This window comes from Rhincodon typus, chromosome 29 (genome assembly GCF_021869965.1).
Source record: "Rhincodon typus isolate 14 chromosome 29, sRhiTyp1.1, whole genome shotgun sequence".
NCBI lineage: Eukaryota > Metazoa > Chordata > Chondrichthyes > Orectolobiformes > Rhincodontidae > Rhincodon > Rhincodon typus.
Window position 1 is genome coordinate 27382788 of NC_063360.1, and position 17841 is coordinate 27400628.

At 41.3% G+C, this 17841-nt stretch overlaps 1 protein-coding gene across 1 annotated transcript in view; it reads left to right on the forward strand.

The window, feature by feature from the left end:
• LOC109936016 (transducin-like enhancer protein 1) overlaps nucleotides 1-17841 on the forward strand; it is a 201402-nt gene that overhangs the window by 128802 nt on the left and 54759 nt on the right. Inside the window, exons 4-5 of the mRNA XM_048613924.1 lie at nucleotides 3067-3265; nucleotides 5815-5831. Coding sequence (XP_048469881.1) covers nucleotides 3067-3265; nucleotides 5815-5831 — 216 coding nt within the window. The remainder of the gene's footprint in view (nucleotides 1-3066; nucleotides 3266-5814; nucleotides 5832-17841) is intronic.

The window sequence follows — 17841 nt, forward strand, 5'->3', positions numbered from 1 at the left end:
ACCGGACCCGAAACGTTAACTCGGTTTTCTCCTTCACAGATGCTGCCAGACCTGCTGAGCTTCTCCAGCAACTTTGTTTCTGTTCCTGATTTACACCATCTGCAGTTCTTTCGGTTTATAAAAACAGTGTGAAAATCCGAGCAGACCTGCTGAGCTTTTCCAGCAACTTTGTGTTTTTACCTGACCTCCACCTGGGCCTGTCTGAGGCACTGAAATTGCTTGACATGTACCTGGATGCTTCTTTTCCAGTTTGGGTGATTTTCAATACATCCTTCAGCCTCCTCAGTCCTTTGGAGGAGGTAGGTCCAGGTTTTCGCTGCTCTTTGAGTCAAGAGTTGTTTCTTAAGACTAATCCTAGCCTAGCTTTACATATTCCTCACTATCCTGTTCCTGGTGTTACTTCTGGGCAAATGCAAATCTTATATCAGTGATATGTCTAGACCAATCATTGCCTGTGTGAATCTCTTCCTCAGGAAGCATTTTAATGCAACATTCAAATATCATAAAATATATCATTGAATCGCTACAGTGTTGAAGCAGGCCATTCGGCCCATCAAGTCCACACTGCCCCTCCAAAGAGCATCCCTCCCAGACCCACCCCCATCCCTGTAACACTGCATTTCTCAAGGCCAATCCACCTAGCCTGCACCTCTTTGGACTGTGGGAGGAAACTGGAGCACCTAGAGGAAGCCCACGCAGACATGGGGAGAATATGCAAACTCCACACAGACAGTTGCCAGAGGGTGGAATCGAACCTGGGTCCCCGGTGCCGTGAGACAGCAGTGTTAACCACTGAGCCACAGTGCTGCACATAGAATGGGCTTTGAAAGTTTAATCTTAACTTTCCGAAAAATTAAATGTGAAGGTGCATCTTTAGATTTCCAGTTTGGGCATTTGAAAATGTAAATGCTTGAAATAACAGCAGACTTTTTAACTAGTTTCATTCATTCAGAAGATATGAATGTCACTGGCTCGCCAGTATTCATTGTCTGTGAGCAAGTGGAGGTGAGCTGTCTTCTTGAATCCTGCAGTCCATGTGGTGTAGGTACACCCAGATTGCTGATGAGAAGGGAGATGCAGGATTTGACCTGGCTACAGCGAGGATGTGTGATTAGAGTTCCAAGTCCGGTTCTGTGTGGCTTGGAGGGGTGACTGTAGCTCATGGTGTTCCCATGAATCTGCTGCTCTTGTCCTGCTAGGAGGTAGAGATCGTGGGTTTGGAAGGTGGTTTTGAAGAAATATTCACAGTTTCCAGTGTTTTCCAAATGTTTTTTTTATTTCTGTAAAGTTGTATGTAGCGGAAAATCCCTAATTCAAATCCAACCTCTTAATATTGTTTATATTTTGTATTGTCAAGTCTGAATCAAAGTTTGCTAAAAATGCAGTAGATTTATTGGTCGTATTTTTTTCCTTTTCCTGACTGATCTTTGACCCATTCATCAATTCCTTTGATGGCAAGGCAAGAGTTCAATTTCAACTTCCTTCCTTTGTTTACCATTTGTTTGGCCTTTTGTGTTGAACAGCCAAGACTTGGATCAAAATCCTTCGCTAAACTTGTGTGTAGAGGCTATAATGGGTTTTGCTTTGTCGTCTGAAGTTATTTGAGATATAGTAGGTATGATATATATTACACAGGGGAGCTCTGGAAGATCAAAATCTGCTGTACAGATGCAAGACGTGTTTGGGGGAGGGTGGATAAGAAGCAGAATCTGATAGTTATCCCATATTTGTTTTTTTGGAAAGCTGCCAAAGTTTGGGATTGAGAGAGTTTCCTTTTAGAATGTCTCGGAGTCAGAGTGTGGTAGTAATTGATAAACAGTTAGTTTGAGGCCACAAGACTCAACCCAAATACGCGTTAGTATGCATGTTTCTTTTGCTGCTCTCATTTAGCTGAGTTGTCATTGCAATTATTTTCTGGCCTAGCAAATGTGGTTATACTTCCCACTCCCCTACCCCCTCCTTGGTTCTGAAGCTTGTTTCGACTTTGTGTGGTTTCAAACATCTGGATACCATCAATCATCTTGAGGGAGTGTTGATGACAGCAGCTCCAGCACCAAGGCCGGTATAAGGAAGGGGACCGTGCAGAAGAGAAAAAGAATGGCTTCTAGGAGCCTCGGGCTAGTGAAGTCTCATTTTAAATGGGCTTCCTAAAAATAATTAAGAGCAGACTTGAGCCCACTGGGTGACTGACATGGGTCAAAATAACAGAAGTTGAAATTCAGTGAACTGTGAATCTGTGTATGATCCAAGCATAGATTTCTGTGTATTAACTGCATCATTTTCCTTTTCCACTATTTTCCCTCCCTACCACTCTCTCCCACTTGCCCCTTTCCCTTACTTCCTTTATTGAGATTATTTAAAGCGTTATTTCAGCAACCAGAAACATGAAGCAGACTTCTTGTTAGCATTCAGCATGCTGTACATGGTCTATTTAATTTCACCTAAAAGAGACCACATGTGTTTAGTTCTTAAGGGACCACATTAAGAAAACGTCCCAAAATATTTGCCTGAACTGTACAGAATGGTCAGTTTGAAAAATATATATTAATGTCTGTCAGAAGAAATGAGATGGTTTTATGCTCTAGATTGTGCAAGCAAATGGGAAGCTCTTAGTTTAAGCTGACTGTATTCATTCAGTTAATTTTTCATTCAAGATTTTAAGTTTCTGTAGCACTTGTTAAAATTGATAACATCTTAGCAATGGCACCTAATGCAGTCCTGTATTGATTTGCGATGTTATAAGAAGTATACACCTTTTTATTTGAAAATGGCTGAAAACCAAAAATGGCATTTGAACCCTCTCCCCAAAATGATGAGCCAGAGATTCCTTCACTGGGGGAGATGCTGGCCTACGTTACATTTTCTCCATTGATAAAATTCTACTCCTGTTCCAATAAAGAAGCACTTATGATCTCTATGATATAAATTCCAAAATTGTGTGTTGCAGGGACATTGCTGGTTTGGTTGTTGTAAGAGTTAGATATAAATGTGCTGCTGGATTTAATTTACAATCTGTATTGTTTTTTTTCTTTCTTTATTTTCCTGTTTCCTCCCCTTTTGGAACAGCACCACTTTCAACCCCAACAGCTGTCACATCATGCATCTCCCTTCCCACTTGCCCTCCACCCATCAGGCCTGCAACTTCCTGCCATGTCATCCATTGGTGCCAGCTCGGGTCTTCTGGCGCTGTCCAACGCACTTGCAGCTCATCCCCCGTTTGCGCTGAAAGAAGACAAGAATCATCAAGATCCGGAGCATCGACGAGGTAAACTTATTTACCTGCTGTTTAGGTGCTGAGAGCATTAAAAAATTATCCTGTTAGTTAACAGCTTTGTGATGTGTGGAGTCTTTCCTTGCTTCTTGTTGTACTGTTAGCTCCTGTAATCAACGTATAATACGCCTCCCTTGTCTTTGAGAGAGTTCACCTTTCAACAGCTGCGTGTGCTGTGTGTATACAATGTGCAGCTCTGCCTAGCATTAGTTTGCTTTGTGTTTGTGAGCTGCATGCGCACAAATCTGTCTGTTTGCAATGATGTCTGTTTCATAAGTTGTAATGTGCTTTACTGTTTCAAATAAACTGACCCACTGAGTTAATCAATCCCCTGAAGATCAACTGTTTTATTAGGCCATTATTATTAACGTGACCAAGAATATCACAGAATTTCCTCATGTTCTTTCAGTCATTCCTACAATTTCACTGGAAATCAGTTGTATGATCCTGTGTCAAAGATACTGCAGGCAATTGGGAGGAAAAACCTGAGAAAATTCCAAATGTGAGGCTTCTTGGGAGTTATTGGTAAATTCAGGCTCCCACAGTCTCTGAGAGTTTAAGCTGGGAATAGGTGATTAATATTTGCAGAAGACAGCTCCCATAACACTGCCCCTCCTGCTACAAGTAGATACAAGTTCCACAGAGTGAGTTCTTGGGGCATGTTTTTGCATGCACCTCATTCGAGTTGGGACCTTAAATGCCTGTATCCTTTTACCTAACAAACATTCCTTTGGAAAAGAGCCTATTTCAGGATACTTTGACAATAGAAAGATGAGAAGTCGCACTTTTCAGAAACCAGAGCAAGGAAAACAAGGTCCATCGAATTGCAGTTTTTAAATAGCGTCGAGGAGGAGAGAGCAATCTTGGCCTGTGAATCATTAGACCGCAAGAGTTGGCCTTGCAAATGGGTCAGGCTACAGGCACACAATACAAACAAGAAAATCAAGTTAAGTCCATGTAAGACCCATGGCTATGGTGGCAGCTGTTTGGACCACAATATATAACAAAAATTTAAAAGCAGTTGACAAAGGCAGATTAAATCATCAAAGATGTTACTGGGGATGAAAAAAATGCAGTTATGATGAGAAACTTGAGAATTTGGGACTTTTTCTTAACTACGCCTGTGGTTAATGAGTAACCTAGAGGAGACATCAAATCGCCAGAAAGACTCTGATGGAGTAAAGCAGTGCTCAATTTTCTTCTCTTCCTTTTCCAGTATTCAGGAGAGAGCGCAAGTTTAAGACTTTTGCATGACCTTAAATTGGAAATTCTTGACTTGGAACAGTGGTTAGAATGTTGAATCCCATGCAGTAATTTTAAAATTTCATTCTTGGAATGTATTTGGTTTTCTAGGCCATTTCAGAGGGCATGTAAGTGTCAACTACATTGCTATAGGTCTGGAGTCACATGTAGGCCAGACTGTGTAAGGAAGGCAGATTTTTTTCTATTGAAGGGTGTAAGTGTACCAGATGGGGTTTTTATGATGATCAACATTTTCATACTCTTCATTAATAAAGTTTATTGATTTATATTTATTTATTAGTTAATTTTTATATTCTGCCATAGGATTTGAATCCATGACTTCTAAGCATCAGCGCAGGTGTTTGGATTACTAGTCCAGTGACAATGAATTGGGCAATTGAAAAAGAAAGAGTATTAGAAGGGTTGGGGAACGAGGAAAAGAGTTGACTTCTTTACAGGTTATGTAAAGGAAAAGATTTAATGGTCTGAATGTCTTGTTTCTGCACTGTTTGGTTTAAGGGGAAGGACTGGACCAGCTTTGGTGAGAGAGAGTTGCATCATTAGAAAATAGAAAAACTCCACGAGATATTATTCACACATCTCCTGTTGAACACAACTGTATTGTTGGTAATCAATTGCAGGTGGTTTCTTCTTTTTTAGAAAGGAAAGTTTTTAAATGTTTTTACAAGTTTTGAGAAAAGACCACCTTCTTGCAACTTGAAAGAGTGAAAGCAAACCAAACTACAGTTCAGAGCAGGGAATTTTTGGATTGCAAAAAAAAACGTAGAGTAAACCCTGAACATGAATTTGAAGAAAAAGATCCAGTTCAATGGATGTTATGCAAGTTGAGGAAGAATGTCTTTTGCTGACAGTGTGCTTCAAGGTTTAGAATAAGGTTTAGAATCCTTGATTAAGGATGCTCCTGGACAGTGAGTAGGTGTGGGTATCTGTACAGGAGCCAACTGTTCAGGGCTTTGGATGTGTGCATTGACTAGTTTTGTAATTGGATGGTTGGCTCAGAGATTTTGTGTGCTGCCTTCACAAGATACATTAATACCTCAAGAATGTTTATATAATGAAAAAAAATCAGCTGGATGTTGCATTGGGAAATGGCATACGAGATAGGTTGACCTTTTGAAGCGCTGAATTGGACTTGTTCAGTGTTTGACATTTCTTCTGTTGTAGCTGTGAAGCAAAGTGAATGGATTGTGTTTTATATGACACTTGCTGAAGGGCAAATGACTAACTTGGTTTTTGTTTCTCTTGTTTCTTATGGTCTGGTGTACTTCCAATGGAGTCAGACAGAGACCAAGGCTCAGTAAGTAGTGACATTTCATTGCTATCCATTTAATAAAGGAAACATGGGAGGTCAAACAAGGCAATTGCTCACAGCAATGCATAGTACAGGAGTGGGTGACTCCACTTGTTAAGTTGGAACAATACCAAAGTATACTGCTTTTTTCTTCCAAAATAAAACACTTGGTGTATCTTGTACATGTATGTATGTGAAAAATGTGGGAAACAATATCAAAATTACTTTCAAATGTCATCATTTGGAGGGCGATATGTGCTTTGAGTTTGGCAAATGGAATAAAGACCTACGAGAACTGACTTCACTGTTTGGCTTGTACTTTGCAACTCCTGTTTACGAATAAGATAGTATTTTGGCATTTGCTTTATGCTCATGATTAATACCACTTCTCAATAAATGCGGCACATATTATAAAGTTTAATACATATCATTTTCTGTATCATCTAATCTGAAGGCCTGAAGCCAGTTTTAAAATTTCACTGTTATTCCCCTGGATATGAGGCTAATTGAAAGATTCCAAGACAATGGGCCATCTCAGAAAGGCACAACAGAATGGGTTATCTTGACACTGTAAAATGTGTTTGAACATGTGGGAGGATTTACTTAGTAAATTGAGCTACAGTTCTTAGAAACGGCCCTTTTCAAAACCAAAGGGACACAAAAACAGCAAATGGAAAAAATGTAGACAAAATTGAGACCAAATTGCTTGTCTTTTTTAAGGGCCAGTTTTCCTGGACTCTGGAACATTGAGAAAAGTGCAGGTGAAAAGCTCTATTCCAAATGTTACTGTGCTGACTGCATTCAGTAACGTGAAAGCGGGTAACTTACGAAATCCTGTCAGTCAAGTTAAGTTGAGCAAACTCATCTGACAAAGTTGAGGTTGATAAAAAGCCACATGTACATTATCTCTTTCATCCCCAAGAGCAGTTCCGTGCTTGAATGGAAATGTAAGAGCTGGTGTTATCAGCTCTTCACCTGTATATTTTCAACATTGAATCCTTCAATACAGTTAGCCTCCACTCCGTTTTGGATAGGTCTCACTATCCAACTTGCTTCTCCACTGTACACTGCCTGGGAAAATGAGGCAAGACTGTTACTGACAAACGTACAACATTTAGTCTGCAGATCAGCTCTGCGAGGCATTAGTCAGGAGGGATTTGAAGCCAACTCACTAACCAGCTCATCAGAAACTGAGTGGATTGGGTTCAATGCTGATTTTGTCCTCCTCCATACTTTGTTCTGTGTTAAATTCAGTGGAGTGTAATATTAGACAGAAGCCACTGTTCTGTCAGGTACTATTGATTTCCTACCTGGTGGCATAGCTTAGATTTACTGCTGTTTATGCTGTTCCTACACCACCACCTCACGTGCCTGACCCATGGAGATCCTAATGAGTAGGTTAAGGGCCACATTCATTGCACCATTGAATTTTAATGTTGCAGAAATTGATTCCTGAATCTTGGTCACTTTGTGGACTAAATGCTGCACCCCAGCAGGGATACATAGAAGGGAATGAGGCTTAAATATGCAAAGTGTATTTGTGTATTCTCCAACTTGTTGTGATTGAATTCGGAAGACCTGAGCTTGTATAACATTCTGGAATTACCGTAGATGTGACCTTCCTTCGCAATGGATGAGTAAGAGGAATAAAACTCTGTGAGAGTGGGCATTGAGTATAAAAGCGGGGAAGTGGTGCCGTACCTATAGCTGTGGTTTTCAAGTGGATTATATCCGGTTTTAGTAACCACACTCCTTGAGGATGTGAGGGTCCTCATGTGGGTGCCACGGAAACTTGCCAGAATGGTTTCCAGGGTTGAGGGGCTTTGGTTACAACGTTGGGCAAGAGAAACTGGGGTTGTTCTTTTTTTGCAGTGGAGATTGAGGAGTGATCTGATTGAGGTGTGCAAGGTAATGTCACCTTTTGGGTATGTTGGACGAGGAAATGCTGTTCCCGTTAGCTGATGGCATAAAGATTAAGGGCCACACACTTAAAAGATTTGGGAAAGAGATGCAGGGGGATGTGAGGAAGAACTTTATTTACGCGGCAAGTGGTAAAAACTTGGAACTCCGTGCCCACGAGGGTGGTGGAAGTGGAGATGCTGACTGATTCCAAAAGGAAAGTAGATGGCCACTTGATTGAAATGAACTTGGAGGGAAGTAGGACTGATTGGATTGCTCCACAGACAGCTGGTATAGACTTGATGGGCTGAATGTCAACCTGCAGTGCTGTAATTGACACTCTGCAATTTAAGTGTGAGGTGGGCAAAAAGGCTGCAATGAAATACAAGCCAGCTAAGTGAATGGGTAACAAAGTGTTGGATGGTATATAACATGGGGGAGTGAGATAGGAATGTTTTTAAAATGATGTGATACTGTTCCATCTTGTGGGGCAGTGAGATTTGGGTAGACTGATACAAAGAGCAGAAGGTTGGCACACAAGTACTACAAACAATTAGGAGGTCAAAGAGCATGTTGCCAATATTGCAAGAGCATTGGGGTGCAAGAATAAGGAAGTTGAGGCTTCAGTGAGGACACAACTGAAGGATTGTACTCTGTTTTAGCCTCCATACTTCTGGAAGGATATACTTACATTAGAGACATTACAATCAAGGTTTGCTGGGTTGGTTTCTGGGATCAAGTGGTTTCTCTGATGGAAAGTTGAGTAAATTGGGTTTTTACTCTGCAATTTAGCAGAAGGAGAGATAATCTCATTGAAACATTCAAAGATAGACGCTGGGAGATTGTGTTTCCTGCAGCTATAGGGTCAACGTCACGATAATGGGGTGACCACTTTGCACTAATGAGAAATTTTTCCACCCCTGCCCAAATGGCTGGGAATAATGTTTGGAAGTGTCTGTGCTAGAGGGCTGTGGACGCTCCATCATTGAGTTTATTCAAGACAGAGATCTAGGTTAGGATCTTTCAGGTAATTGAAGGAAAGAAGGGATGTGCTGGAAAGTGGGGCTATGATATTACGATTTAAAAATAAAGGCAAATATTGCAGTGTCCTGCAAAAACAAAGGTTCACATTTATATTCTTAAAGTGGGGGAAATGTAAACTTTCCATGAAGTAGGATTATTCTTCATTTTTTTTTCTGTTCATGAAATCTTCAGCCCTTGTGATTCTTCATATTTTAAATGTATTTCTTGATGAGGTCAACATTGGCCCTTCATACTCAAGAGATCATTGGGACAATGAATATTTGGTAGAAAATGGCTCCCTGTACTCACGGCATCTTTTTGAAATTTGTGACCATTTGCAATCAAGGGTGAGGGGATAGCTGAACAAGAGTCTCTTGGCATAGTTTATGAGCATTGCATTCCCTTGCAAAACCACAACTGAACAATATTCCCAGAACCGCTTCCATTATTTATGAAGAATCCTATGAGCAATGGGAATGGAATTCACGTTGTAGGCACCGAGCCACTGGAGAATCTAACCATAAAAGTAGCCAATGAAACGCGGCCTTGTGAAGTGCCTCTTGCCCATGGTTTTAGATTTTTGTGGCAGCTGGTTTATGAAAACCATGAATCGGCAGACAAGAATCAGATGTCGAGCCTGTTTTTCTTCTGTGGTGTCAGACTTTGCAGGATATCAAACAGTTAAATGGGAGAACTAGGATGTGGGATTAAATTGCATAGCTCTTTCAAAGAGGTAGCAAAGGCGTGCTGGGTTGAATGGCCTTACGCATTGGAAGATGTCATGATTATGGAGATTGTTAGCCTGGGCATTGGAAGACTGGGACTGAGTGGATTGGTCCATGGAAAGCTATTGTCATTTCAAAGGCTCACCCCCCGTCCCATGCTGACGCAATGGCCCCTTCATTTCCGAGTATCTTATCATCAGATCCACACAGATAAGGAGGCACTTTAGTCAAAAAAAATCATCCTTTTCTGATGAAGCACTCCTTTAGGCCTATGATATTCTAGTTTGTAGTCAAATGGAGCTTGAATCAACCAGTTCAGATTCACAGGCCAGAGCACCCCAAACAGCTGCGTACTCATGGGGTATTGGAATATCATTGCTCCAGTCTCCCTTGTCATTTTTAAAGCTGTTACTGCATTCAGGAATATAGCCTACAGCCTGAATCACAACAGTGCACTGCTGGATGGGGTTTTGACGAGCTGTGGTAGTGGACTGTAAAACTTGTGTTTAACATTTTTTTTTGGATTAGGCATTAAACAGACAGTGCATTTCCAAATTCGAGTAAATCTGAAAGACTTCATTGTACTATTCAACCAAGATCAGGAAGATCTTTAGTGACCTGGCCATATGGCTGTCAACCATTTACCACAAACAGCAGATTACGCAGATCATTCATCCCTGGCCTGTGTAGAACCTTGGGCGCTCTTCTCTGAAATACAAACTTAATTCCAGTTTCAGACTGGGAGATAAACTGTGGATTTTTCCGTTTGAAAATTGAATTTCATGAGCCTGGAATTTTCTTGAAGCCCTTTTACGAGCCCTCTTCTAGGTTGACTTTGTGAGAATAAAGTTTTTTTTTCCCGTGGCTAGTAGTTGGCAGAGGCTATCACTGAACAGTGACTTCCTCAAATGGGAGTCATTATTTCTTTGTCTCTGTCTCTGGTGGGACCAGTTGTCTGCTCATCAAGCTGCTTCTGTATTATCTAGCTAATCTACATTTTTTATTTTTTTGTAACAATGTATAACCTTTTCATTTAGACTTGTGTTAAAAAAGAGGAACGTGGCTTAAGTTTAATTTTTGAATCGTTCTCAGTGCTGAGAAATCTTAAGGTTTGTTTGTTTATGTGTATTTGTTTTAATGAGGTTTTACAGCCCTTTAAAGTGAAGAAATGGAGATAACATTAAAAAAAAGACGTAGAGAAAAAAATCTGCTGTTGCCAAGTAACAAGGTTCCGGGATGATGGACAAAATAATCCAGTCCTTGTGTGGTGTGCCAAAGAGTGGAATCCAAAGTATTAAACTCTTGACTAAGATACCTCATATTACTGCTAGAAGCAGAGTTTAGGGAACAATGTGTGTTTGCTCAGATATTAAAGTAATAGTGAGTTTAGTTTGCGGTTTGTTTAAGTGCCTCGCGGACAGATACCACGTGAAAAAAGAAGCATCTACTAAATGTGCAGAAATTCAGTCGAAGGCAACCGGGTGCAGCTGTGCCATCCCTTCTTCAGAAGAAGGGTCTAGGCCCGAAACGTCAGCCTTCCTGCTCCTCTGATGCTGCTTGGCCTGCTGTGTTCATCCAGCTCTACACCTTGTTATCTCGGATTCTCCAGCATCTGCAGTTCCTACTATCTCTGTTATTAACAGGTGTTGAGTTCAATTAAAGCAGTCTAATTTGCTAGAATGGTTTAGTGGGAGAATTTTGTCAGTGTTTGAGTCAGCACATGAGTGGTGAGGAACTTTGCTTCTTATTCCGTCTCCACCTCCTTGTGTTTCATCTTTGCAAAGTTTGCATTATATTTTAGTAAACATCATCTTCTATAATTAAAGATAACGTTCTAAAGAGCTCCAATTTTCTGATCTCCAGCAAAGTAAAATTCGGACCTAGAAACTTTCAGCACTGAGGGACTATTCTGACCATCATGCTAGTGCTGGCTCTTTGAACGAGCTGTCCAGTTGGTTCCATCCTCTGCTTATTCCCCATCGACCGGCAATTTTGTTCCCTTTGGAGTTTTTATTCCTATCTATTTTGAAAGTTGCTCTTGAATTTGCTTCCAGTGCCGTTTTGAAGCATTGCATCCACATCATCATAACTTGCTGAGCAAAATGAACGTGCACACACACACATTGAAGCTTTTTCTTCTTTAGGTTCAGAATCTGCACATAGATTCAACATCTCCGTCCAATAACTAAGGGCCTTGGCATATTCAGTGCAAATTCTAACATGCACAATATCCATCCCCACCTACCCTACTGCATTTATTCCCATTAACGGTCTACGGCTGGAAAGGATGGCACAAGGAATTAATTCAGCGTTCAACTGGGGATTGTCTTGGTGAGAGCCTTGGTGACCTCGGTTTGGTTGTTGCTCCCAGTAATTACAAGGACCAAGTGCACCCCATTCCTCCCAACACTGGAACTCTTCCACCTGATGAATGAATGTTCTGTCTAGAAAGGATACAAAAGCAGTGGATGCAACAATGAAAACTGACTGAAAATTGGATTGATTTCTCCCCAGGAATTGGAATAAAGTTGAAAATCATGCTCAACTCCCGGATGCCAAGTTGAGAATTATTAAACTCAGTGGTGGCTGTCTCCTCCTCCTGTTTACCGAATTCCTCTGTCCTTGCAAATAGCATTAGAACCCTGGGCTGAAGGTAAAATGATCTCTTTGAATGTAATCAAAAGACTAGAGATCCATCATGTTTGACCTGACAATTGCTACAACAGCCAAAACAGTGTCTTTGTTTGTCCACAGGGAATGTGTTGACAGAGATGTAGTGTGTCTGTCATGCATGCTTGCCTTCCTTATTAATAATTAGTTGCCTCAATGTACACAATGATCATGGGACCAGAAAAGGGGAAAATGAATTTGCTGTTGCTGATGTACCACCATTTAGCTTAATGTCCCCAAACCCTAATGTTGCGGAAAGAATTTAACCCTCTGCTGTCCATGCAGACTATGCCATTAACACTTTAAGTTAAAGGAGTTATTCTTTCTGCCTTAGCTGCTTGTAAAACTCAGGCACTGATGAGCCCCCTCGGTGTTTCTATCGGGTATTAAACTGTCTGCACGATAAGAGTTAACACCATCTTAACACTTAGAACTGCCTTTATCTATTCTCTTGAGGAGAGTTATTGCATGACTGAATCTCTCAGCCCAGGACAAAAGCATTCTACAATTATTACAAAAAAGCACATTTGAAAATCCTGTTTAGTCCAACTCGCTTGTGCTTTTCTATAGAGCTCTGTAATTTTTTTTCTTTTTATTTTCAGTTTATTTTTGAAATTTAGCATAAATCAGTTCCCAACCCATCCTCCCACCCCCTTTAGGCAATACATTCTGTAAATTATCCACATCTAATCCATTGGTTTCTTCGTCAATTATCTTAAATCTTATTATCGATCTGTGTTCCAGCATTTCTCCCTGTCAGCTCTATCAGAGCTCTTCATACCTTTTGAACCATTGTTAAATGTCCCCTTCAATGCTCTCTGCTCTATGGAGAGCAATTCCGACATCTCTAATCTCCCTGTGTAACTACTCTTTCATGCGTGTCAGTACTTTGCAGGGAGCAGGACACCAGGCAGAAAAGAGGCATTGAAGACTGCGAGGTAGCTTGTAAGCAGAGACGAGATGTTGATGTAGGAAGGATGAGGGAGAGGTCATTAACGACTGGAGGAGTAGCCACCAGTGATGGAGTCAGGAGTGAGAAGGAGACTGATGTCTTAGGTCATTGCTTCCCAATCTTTTTCCCACTGTGATCCCATCTTGGGAGTTGAAAAGTGCTGTGACCTGACCCAGCAGGGCCCCGTTGGAGTGGGAGCATGCTGGCGAGAGCTCCATGGCAACCGTTGCTGCTTCAGAGCTAATGACCCTAAGATTTTGGTTTGCGACCCCCCACTTGGAAAACCCACTCTTAGGATGAAGGAAAGACACATAGCTGGCAGAAAGCAAGCAAAGACGAGCAATATAACCACCATGAAGGGGTTTGAAGCAGAGGACCATGTTTTTAAAAAAAAAACCCTCCTCATTTTTATTTTAAGATATGATCAAGTTACAAAACATTGGCTGAAAACTGTATTGAAAGATCCAAGTGTCTTAATTGAGATAATTGTGGTGTAGGTCTGGGCAAATTTTCAAATCAGGAAGACATCTGCTAAATGAATCTGTTTGTTGCTACCCTCCCACTATGACTAACTCAGTGTCACTGACACAATGTAAATGATGTAATATTTGGACATTGTAAAACTTTCCCACTGTATAATATGTCTGTGTCAAATACGTAGTGTATAATGTTCTAATGCTTTCTGGTGAGAAGATGTTACAGAGTTCTCCGCTGCTCTAAATATATTGTTACGTATTTGTCTAGTAACTTAAATTCTCTGCACTTTGGAGTTGCCTGTGAATTTTAGAATCTTTTGTTGGTAACTTTTAAAAAAAAAAGATGGAATTCATTCTTCGTTGTGTCTCTTTTGTCTTTCGAGAGACTGATTTCCCTTGCTAGGCTACAATGGTTGTGTGTTGGCAAGCTTTTTAACAGATCAAGAGAGCAACATCTACTGCTAAATATTTGCACACACAGACCCCTAGTAGGGCTTGGTGAATAGTGAATGGGAGTGGAATCAATTGTAATTCCACTCCCACTTGTTTAACTCAGACCAATTGTAGCTTTGCTTCATGGCCTTGGTGGAGGGCAGGATTCAACATTGGCATGGACTTATGGAGGGGGGTGGGGTGGCACTTGGGGAATGGGATTGAAGGTGAGGGAAAGAGAGGCTAGAATCTTTTGATCTTTATAACCCTGTGATGGTGATTTTTGTCTCTAAGTCACACAGTGAACGATTGCACTGGTTTTAGGTGAGTTACAGTAAATTGACTACTTGGTCTGAGATTTCACAATCGGATTATCTATTTAACCATTCCCATAAATTGTTCTCGTGATTGTTTTTTATTCAAATGAGCAAAATGCTGCTGATTGGTTTTCTCAGATTATGAATCTCCCAGAATATTTCAGGATTTATAGTTGGGGAAGGGGTTAATCTTCCAAGGCACAGTGTGTGAATGAAGTAATTGGCACTTGTAACTGACCTGTTAGGTCTGGGATCTCCTTTAGGTGAAAGGCCATGCAATGTGCATTGACAGATAATTCTGGGTCCCGTGTTACGTTGTGCTTAGTATGCTGAACAGCTTGAAGTTTGAGATTTCACTGCAAGCTTTAGCACTGAATAGATTCAGTAAATGTCCAACTGCAATCATGGTACAGCTTCGTGATTGACTGCCAGCAAATGATTTGGTAATAGACTTCTATAGAATTATAATTCTAGGAAAAGGCTTTTATGCATTTAATAGTTCAAACATGCCTTGAAGAACATTTCAGCATCTCAGGCAGCGGTCCTGCTGAGGGTTAAAACATCAACCTCTCTAAACAGCAACAGCCTTCCCAGTTTTTTTTTTTCCTACTCTAGGCCCCAGCTCATGCTGAGTAGAGTCAGCGGAGGCAGACTGCTCTGTGGTACCTCATCCAAGCATCTGTGCCTTAATGTGCCAGCCTAGGTGGTGAGTGGCAGTAGGCTCTTTTTTCCTGCTGCGAGGAGCTTGAGCAGCATTGCAGCCCGAAACCCACGGATGTGCATTTTCCGATGGGAATTGGGTCCCTCCTCCCAGGCCGGTCACTGAGACCCGTTAGAACAACCCCTTAGATTAAGTTCATTAATCACAGAGCTAATTGGAGCCTTCCTCGCCTACAGTGGCTCTTATTTTGAGCAGCTCTTTAGATTTTAAACCTGGCCATTGACGGCACTTTCAATGCGATTCTTCTCCATCTTCACATGCTTGGTGTATATGTTTAACTGTGTAATCGGTGCTAAATTCGATACTTTATTAACTTACACTGCCTGTGATAAAATGTCCTTCTACAACAGGATTTGGCTTTTTGAGCTTGACTGGGCCCATGAAGACCTGTTTGTGTTACCCTGAGTCTTGCCAGAAGTTTTGTTGAACCAACAGCTGCAGTTGGATCTTTTTTGGCAGATGTTTCATCGTTTACATCATTCCTTGGCTGGAAAGCATCAGTTTACTGGCTGGTAGTTTTGGAGGGAAGATTTTGGAACGTGTCACTTTTTTTTTAGGAGCAGGTTTAAGAGCTGTGATCTGTATAATTGTCCCTCAACCCAATTCTATGGATATTCAAAAATCCAATGGATCAGTCTGAACGTTTCTTGGAGAGGCATTTAACGCATTTCTGTATTTGATCGAAACAAGCTATCATCTAGTATTAATGTGTTCCTCCCCAAGTCAGCAACACACATATACTTCTCAAATCACATATTACTTACTGATGTTTTGGTATTGAGTGTTGTGATTTGAAAAGTGAGTGTTGAGGTTTGGGGAGGGAATGAAACAAATTAAACACATTTCAGATTTAATTTATCTCCAAGTGCTGCTACTTGAAACACTCAATGAGTTATTATTTAAATTTAAAAATACTGTGGAGTTGTTCTGTTGGGTTGCCGACAATAGTTTTATTTTTTTAAAAGGGGCACTTACTTCTGTCTCCCTAACTCTTCTCCCATACTTCTGGTGTGTGTGTGTGCGCATGTGTATTTCCTGGTCTAATTAAGTTCAAAGATGGTGACAAAATGCTCAAGAGAGTGACAAATTGAAGTTCCAGCCAAATGATTAAGGAACAGTGAAATCAATTGAAGATTCAGTGCTTGTTTTAATCTGGGATTCTGAGAAATGTTAATCCCTTTGCGTTGAACTCATGGGCAACAGCTTCACCGTGGTGAGGCCCATCCATTCTCTTCTGTGCAGCTAAATCTGACCCCCTGTATCGTTCCTACAGTGTTACGATTGGCAAATTTCCAACCTCCGAGTTCATTCTTCAGCTATCGTCGCCTGCCCTTGAGAGGAATGTTGGAAAGTAAAAGGGGATTGGGCTTGGAGGGGAAGAGAGGAGCATAGAGGCTAAGGAACACTATGGAGGAGTCCACTTAGTGGTTTTACTCAAGATCCAAAATGAATCCAGCTTACCATGCTTCCTCAACTCCCTGTGTACGAGGGGACCATATTTTAATGGAACCCAACTGAAAGTAGCAACAAAACCTTCTGGCCATGAAACCTGTCCAGAGAGCTGATGGTTTTGCCCTTCATACCTCTTACGGTTAAGGAGCAGAATAAATCTGTTGTTGGACCCAGCTCATATACGCTGTTAAGTTCCATTAGGTCTTTTGATTGGTGCCCAATACCAATTAAAAACAAATCAATTAGCCTTGCTCAATCCTTGCATGCTTTTACACTGCATACTGCAGGATGATTGTACTTCTTAGTTCCCAAAGCTTAATTTGATTTCTACTCATTTCTGTAGAAGATAGCATATTATTCGGTTACAGGGCACTCTTAAATCTGCACACAGGAGCTGAAAAACGTCTTTCTGATTGTCATCTATCCATCCACCCTTCGCCCCTGTTCCCTTCTTACATCAATTTATGTTATAGCGCTCCAGGGGTTGTAATTTGAATGAGCTGCAGTGAGGTATAATGGGATTCAATAAACGTATCAACGTTTTGATACATTATTCTGCTCCCGCTGTTTAATAGCTGGGTGAGTCATGCCAGTAAAGGAACCATTAACCATTTTCAGCTCGAAGCTGATGGTGGGAACGCAGACACGGTGCAGTGACTGGCTCTTAAACGTTAAAATGATGCAGGAGCGTGAAACCAGGGTCCCCTGTGTTTTCGGATGAGGTGTGACGGGAGGACCAAGGCTCATGGTTTGAGGGGGTGGTGGGGAGGTATATACCCTGTTGCAGCCTGTCCTTGATATTTCTCTTTCTCTTTTTTTTCATCTGTTTCCTGTCCTGCAACTGACCTGATTCCTGCATGGAGTGGGGCGGGGGCAATATCCTGGGCATTTTTGGTGTTGCCCCCAAGCAATTGGAGGGGGTGGTAGGAGGCTGGTAATGTCAGTGATAGAATGGGCATGATAGCAGGGGAGAGGGTTGGGTGGCCGAGGCTGGGATTGGTGGAGAGTGGAATGGAGGCTTCCTAGACTGGCTCATTTGGCGGTGGCCCTGGACGTGGGATTATTGTGTTGCCATGCAACTCATAATTGTAAAGAACAGCGCGTGTAGCAGCTTGGTGCCATGGTTCATGCATTAGATAGTTATGTTGTAAGCAGCTAATCCTTCAGGTATCTCCTCTCTGAGCTGTAGAATTCCTTCCCAAACCCCTCTGCCTCACTTTCCCCCTTTTTTGAGGTTTCCCTTCTAAAGTCAACCAAGCTCATGGTAACTATTTCCTAATGTGTTTCAGTATCATTTTCACTTCATAACACTTCTGTGATGGAAATATCCTTTATTGTCACATGTACTT